The 7,078-nt window shown below is 41.0% G+C and overlaps 1 protein-coding gene across 1 annotated transcript; it reads right to left on the reverse strand.

Annotated features, from left to right (window-relative positions):
- Positions 1 to 216: 216 nt before the first annotated feature.
- Positions 217 to 1,787, reverse strand: Rnf149l1 (ring finger protein 149 like 1). Its single transcript, XM_063277670.1, has 2 exons — positions 1,715 to 1,787; positions 217 to 1,650 (listed from the first exon to the last, which is right to left on the reverse strand). Exons 1-2 carry the CDS (start codon positions 1,785 to 1,787, stop codon positions 920 to 922), a joined length of 804 nt encoding a protein of 267 aa, XP_063133740.1. The 3' UTR covers positions 217 to 919.
- Between the last annotated feature and the right edge of the window lie 5,291 nt (positions 1,788 to 7,078).

Raw genomic sequence — 7,078 nt, forward strand, 5'->3', positions numbered from 1 at the left:
CCCTCACCCCAACAATCACGTTCACTGGGGGTTCAGTCTTAGCAGGACCAAGGGCTTCCCCTTCCACTGGTGATCTTACTAGAATATTCATTGCTACCTATGAGGTCAGAGTCCAGGGTCAGTCTATGTATAGTCCTTAGGTCTACTTGATTTTCTTAATGAATCACTATTTTAATGCTTTTTAACATGCAATATGGCATTTTTGCCAGTTAGAAAAACATGGATAAATTCCCTTCTCTTTCCAAGTGTGAAAAGAAATTAGGCAGTAAAGGTAAAAATGCAAATCATAAAATCATCTAGTGTTCTTTTCACAATCCCACATAATAAAAAGGTATGCATGGTTCTAAAGTCTCTATAGACAATATAGTACAAGACAGCTGATTTCTCTCTCCCCTTACATAGCAGTCTTGCTATGTAGCCCAGGGTAGGCTTGAAGTCAAGATCCTCTTGCCTCGGCCTCCTGAGTTTGCAGGTGTGTACCACTGCCCCTGGCAAGATTTCTCACTTTACAGGTTCTAGAGTCTGCTTCAGGGAAAGTTCATATGATCAATAAGGAACTACATTTCACAATTCAACTGAGTGAGCTTTGTCTAAAAGGCCCGAGAAACAGAATCTTGTTTTATAGTACCACAGAAGCTAGTCTAGTACTCAGAAACAACCCCTCCACATACCTCTGTGACAGTTTGATACAACGAAATTTATGATAGACGTCATACTTTAGTAGATAAATAGATGAAGGCTAATTAAAGTCTCTTAGGAATAAAATATCTCAGCCCTTTGTATATCAAACCTGAATCTGAAAGGTAAAGTAAAATAGAATCCATTGTTTTCAAGTGTACAAACTATGCCCTAGAGTGAAAACTGAGTGCCCTGTATTCAAGCCAAGGCTCTGTCAGTGAGGCTGTCAGTGAAGACCGCACTAACAGATGGATCCTCCATGCTGAGGGTCACTCTTGCCGGCTCCTAGCAATGTTGTGTCCTCCTCTGCATCTTCTTTAAGACAAGGGCAGTGTGGCCCAAACTCGCTTGACGAAGATGGTGGAAGGTTGCTTTCACTCCTGTCCTCATCTTGGACTCTCACACTCAGATTCCCAACAGAAACACTTCCTGGGGCAGCTTCTGGGATGCTTAGCTCCTGTGCATCCTCAGGGTTCCCCCAATATCCGAGGGCTTTGATGACATCAAGTTTACACATTGGACACGTTCGGTGATCCAAAAGCCATGGGTCAATGCATATTCTATGAAAAATCTGCTTGCATGGCAGGATTCTGATAACACCTTTGACTTTAAAGTTTTCAATACACACTGCACAATTCTCAGCATCAACATCGATTCCCTTCTCTCCACGCTTTACAGTGCGTAGTGGAAGCTGGCCAATAACCTTCTTAGTTTCCTTTCTATGATTCTGACTTCCAAACTGTGAGCCAGTATATAGGAAACGCTGTCTATAATAGAATATTAGCCATGCTAATGAGATAATCATCATCGTGATGAAGGCAATGGCCGCAAACACCACAGACTGACTGCTGATGAACTCCTGTATGTGATGAGTACCAATCTCTATGCTCATTTTTACTGGAATTCCTTTTTGCACCAGATCAGAAATCTCCCGTCCTTTTGGGTAGCTAATCATGATGACGACTATGTTGCCTGTTCTCGATGCTCACCGTGGCCGAGTACCACTCGAGTGCCCCGCCGCCCACCCCGGGAGCACACAAGGCCAGCACAAGCACAGCGAGCGCGTTCCAGGCTCCCACGCCAGCCACCGGCAGCCGCTGCGCTGCCATGGCCGCCCGGCCGGGTCGCTGAGGAAGAGCATGATAGTACTTTATAAACTGTGTTTTAAAATATGTTTATGTTGAACTGGCAAATGAAGCTGTCAACATATTAGTTATATAACATGCTTGTTTGGGGCCACAAAATCACTTAAGTTGTATTCTCAGTGGTTTTTAAGCGTAGTATATTGTTATCAATTTTAGTTACTATGTGGTACAATGGATCTTTTGAAATTATTCCTTCTTTCAAACTGAAATTTTACAACCTTTGAAGAACATCTTACCAAGAATGTCTCTACCTGGTAACCACTCCTTTGCTCTTTCCATGAGTTGAGTTCATAGATTTTCTTCATGTAATGGCATCCACTTGCACAATTTGTCTTTCTAGGTCTGGCTTATTTTGTTTAACATGATAGCCTTCTCTTTCACCGATGCTATCACAAATAGATCTGAAATTTTTTCATATTAAGTCAAAGATATTTTCTCCTAAATACTGAAATGGCAACCATGTTGCCCAGAAAACTCAGTCACAACAAGAGGGGACTAATAATTTGCCATCAATAATTCTATGCATCTGTTTCTCTAACCCTCCCCCTGCAATTTTATCAAATTCCATGCAATATTCACAACTTAAGGATGCCCAGTAGATGCTAGAATTCTTTAAAGATTTCTTGTTTCAGTTTAGAACTTTTTCCATAACTGGTTCATTTTATAACATGCTTTTCCCAGAGGTGCTGTTGCCCCGATCCAACGGACTTTGGGAGACAGTAAACATCTCTTCCTCAGAGTAAGCGATGGGTCAGGGTCATCACATGAGAAGAACACATTCACCTGTGTCTCTCTTCTGCTTCTTTTCATTCCTTTCATGGAATCCCTCAGGTCGCATTTTGCTGTGCTTTCTTGGTTTGCTAATAGGTTGACTCTAAGGTTTCTAAAAATGATGGACCATTATTTTTCTTTTTGGCAATGAATGCACCCCTGCTGATGCCCGGCAACAATGCTTTCTGAGAGGCGCCAGGGTCATTCATTTAACCAACAACTCAGGTCCTTAAGGTTGTTGGATGAGGTGGTTTTTTTTTCAAAACAGACACAGAATCTTCACACAAAGTACAGGTTTTAATATTTGTTCTGTTACTGTGGGGTGTTGGATGTAGGGTTATGAGTACATTCAATAGATCACTATTGGAGTATATCCAGAGAATTCAAGTACTTACAATTATAATATATTTTAATCAGAGACTGTAAGCAGATGTGATACATGAAAAGGGGGGTTGTCATGATAAGTATAACCACAATATATTTTGCACATGTAAAAGCATTACACGTTATTAGTGGGGCTTTCCCCCCAGTACAAATTTTATTTCATTTCACTGTTTTTACTCTCTAACATTTCTAATCCTATCAATGACTTCTCTAGATTCCTGGTGTTAGAGCATTTCTGATTTCTACTGATCAACTGGCAATTTTGATTTTTGCAGATGACTTACTGGCCACCTTCTGTGGATTTACATGGCTGCTAATAACTCTTACTTCAACGAGGTAGATTAAGACTACTGAGCTAGGATTATAGTTCATTTATCTTGTCAAGTGGTTAAACTGGACATATATTCTTCTCCTTAGTTTATTGTGGTATCTCTGCGAGGAGTCAGAACTTGCCCCTGGATTTGAGCATTTTATTATAGAGCATTTGTGTCTTATACTGCAGCTGGTTAAACAATTGCTTTTGGGCTGCAATGCGTAAATGGCAAAGTTAATGCATTCATTCAGTTTACACTCTCTCTTTACAAAGGGATGGATTCTATATCGTGAGAAGTCAAGATTTTCATGGTAACAGCATGAGCTCTTATTGTTCTTAATCAGAGCAGAAGCAAAATGACAAAATTCATGTAAATATTGGCCATAGCGACAGTGCTGTATTAGAGCTATATGTGAAGTTAAATGTGGCTCAATGTTTGTGCTGGCCATAGATTTCCTGTTTTTTTGAGCTTCATATTTTCTTCTGGCTTTTCATGTGACCAAGATTTGCCATAGACTTTACTGGAAACAGTAAGCAGTACACTGTAGGGGAAAATAATCGGAGTTTGTACGAGAAGACAATGGACCTGGTTTTATGAGTCACCTCCTCAGCTCTGCTCCAGTTTAGTTAATGTCACTAAGCCAGAGGTATAGGCTTAGGTTTTCAAAACCTACTTTAATAAGAGTTCTCAAATCCTTTGAACACCCCCCCCCCAATGCCCCTTCTAGCCTACCGTCCAAAGGTAGGGGACAAAAGAAGGTAATTAGGACAAGGTAATGTGGACCTGTTTAGAAGTAATTCTTTCTTTGCGGGTCATTCCAATCTCTGTTCGTCAGGATACAAGCAGTGTAATTCAGTAGTGTGGATACCAACCGTCTAGTTCAAAAGTGTCACCAAGCATGAATCAGCAGTGGTGGCATGATCCAGCAGAAATAGCCTCTGCTTAAATCTGCTGGAGTCAGCGGGAATGGGAATGACCTGCTAGAATGCCAGGAGTTCTCTGCCACGTCTCTCTCAGTGAAGTGAAGATCAGTGGAGATGTGAAACCAATCAAGTATTGTTAGGCTAGCTATGCAAGTGTCCTCAGTCACTGTCTGTTGAGTCCTATTTATACTTTCTACCAGTGTGATGTGTCCCCTCCTGGGTCTTGCTTCAGCCAAACACCACGTGACTCTGCATGACGTGACACAACCAGAAACTTCCACTTCACAGAGGTCTCTGAGGAACGTGTCACAGCAGTCATCTTTGTGTTCTCTGCTGTGTTTGGATAAAAATTTTGTGAGTGTCCCCAGAGTAGATGAATTCAGTCACATGACTTGCTTCTTTCCTTTTAATCTCTTGTATCCTTTTAGATATAATAAACTTCTTTCAAATGACCTCTGTGTTTTGATGTAGCTCTTATAATGATGACACATGATATGATGTTTTAGCCTTGTCACTTAGGGTCAATAGGAAGAGGCCCAGGTATGCTTCTATCTTTTTCTATTAGCTATGACCCAAATATAAGCACAGATATTGACAAGCAAGTGCATGAGAAGCCCGAGACTGGCTCGTACTTCAGTTGCTTCATTAGCCAAGAGCGTGTTCCAGGAAAATGCTCGTGCCCTCTCAGGTGGCCTGATGACCTTATAATGTCTTCAGAAACAATTTACTCTGTTAAGACTAATAATATATAGAGAAGTGCTTCAACCTGAGTAAGTAGAATCTGGAAACGCATGGACTTCACAGCACAGTTGATTTACATAGTGACTCAGATCTGAGAGAAATGGCTAATCTGATTGCAATGGGAAAAACTACATTTACCTCAGGCCTGCATCGTGTTCCAATCATGACTCAATGTCTGTAACTTAAGAGTGTGCACCAGGTTCTAATACATTTTTCTTGAAGGAGTGAGTGGATCTCGAGGTGACAGCATTTTAACAGCCAGGTAATATATCAGGGAAAGAAAAATATTTTAACGTAACTTTCAGGAAATTGGCACAGTGGCTGGATCAACCTTGGCCGCAAAGTTCAAATTTTCTCTCTGAAGTTTTGTTAATTGAGTCCAGTGGTAAGAACTGAAAATAGATGGCTGGGAGAAAAGATTTATTTATGTGCTCATGTGCACAGGAGCAGCATAAAACACAGAACTCAAAGTAAGGGCACATTTCCCCCATGTAGTATTCTCTTTATAGGAGAAAGAGACAAGGGGCTATGTGTGGGCAATGCCCTAGGTGGTGTGGATAGGTTCCACCACAGGGTGGTCTGGGACTAAGGCTCTGTTTTCCAGATGTGTACTGTTTGACTTTCAGTGTTTACTATCTGTTGCTCAGGGGAATATCAGTCAGAAATGTTTACCCAGATCAGAGACTTCTAGGAAATTTCCCCCCTGCTGTTGCTGCCTTCAGTTTCTAATGCAGCCCATTCCAAGATAATGCTTTCTTAGCCCCACCAGAGCGATTCTTCCTCACTTTTTCTAAAGGTATAAAATAAAATTAAAATATTTAATTTATGAATAACGGGATATGAAGGAGATCATCTCAAATCTTTTGTTTAATTTCTCTTTTAACTAAGCCTTCTATTTTGGATAATTGTAGGTTGGTGTGCAGTGGTAAGAAATGCTACGGACAGATGCCATCAACACTTTATCCAGTTTCTACCATGCTAACTTCTTGGAAGAAATACGGTACAGTATTGCAACCTACACACTGGCACAAATGTAGGGACACGGGACCTTTCCATCACCACAACGATCCCTCAGGTCGCCTTTTAACAGCCACAGCTTCCTGCTTCTTCCTTTTTGCCCATCCCCAATACCTGATCTGTCTTATCTACTTCCCCTTTCTGTAATGTTATTATTTAAATTATGTGTATTGAATATAATCACGCAAATGCCAACTCTTCAGACTTGGCCTTTTTTCTTCAGCCTTCAGTCATAGAGGTTCAGCATGGCTGCGTTGTCCAATAGAAGTGGAGGACTAACTTGCCGATGAACTGCATTCGTGATTCCCCATAGGGAAATCAGAACTCTGAGTAGGGAGGGAAATCAGCTCAGCCCAGTGACACTAACCTATGACGGGAATCAAAGTACCACTTTGCTTTCCCTGGAGCTAGAATATTGGTTCGTTACCACACTGAGACTATAATGTGGGGATTGGACCATCTCTGCCTCTTTCTGCAGGGAGCACAAAGCACAAACTTCCTGCTTGTGTTTGCTGATGTCTCCGATTGGGAGATGTGGACAGCATACAGGATGCAGAGAATGCAGTGAGCTGACTGTTGTTTTCTTTGATACGTATCGAGAACTATGTCGTCCACTGCCTTCTTTCTGTTTTCCAAAGTCATCTTAAGGTCACTGTGGTCTACCCAAGCACATTTTTGGGAATGTTGCTACTCCATCGTGCATGGATCAGATGTCTGAATTTTCACTTTCAAGAGGTGTATGTGTTTTTAATGCACTTTATGAGGTATGAACTGAGACACGGGATACTGGCTTTCATTCTGCCTCGGATCTGTAGTTTCTCTTGCTGTTGGAACATCTAGTTCTCAAGTCAAATGTCTACACTAAGCTATTTAAAACTAGACTTTTAACCGTATAAGTTTCTAGGGATGAATGGATTGGTGGGTTTATGGCAGAAAGTTATATACGCGATTCCTTCTGACACTATCTTATAATTTACAAGTGTACATGTTTCTTTTTCAAGTAACCACACCCAGTTTGGCAGAAGGAAACAGTATATCATTGTGGCATTCTAGAAGACTTGAAAGAGAATACTTAAGATTGTTAATCAATTTTTTTCATTATATT

The sequence above is a fragment of the Rattus norvegicus genome, chromosome 18 (genome assembly GCF_036323735.1).
Source record: "Rattus norvegicus strain BN/NHsdMcwi chromosome 18, GRCr8, whole genome shotgun sequence".
Classification (NCBI taxonomy): domain Eukaryota; kingdom Metazoa; phylum Chordata; class Mammalia; order Rodentia; family Muridae; genus Rattus; species Rattus norvegicus.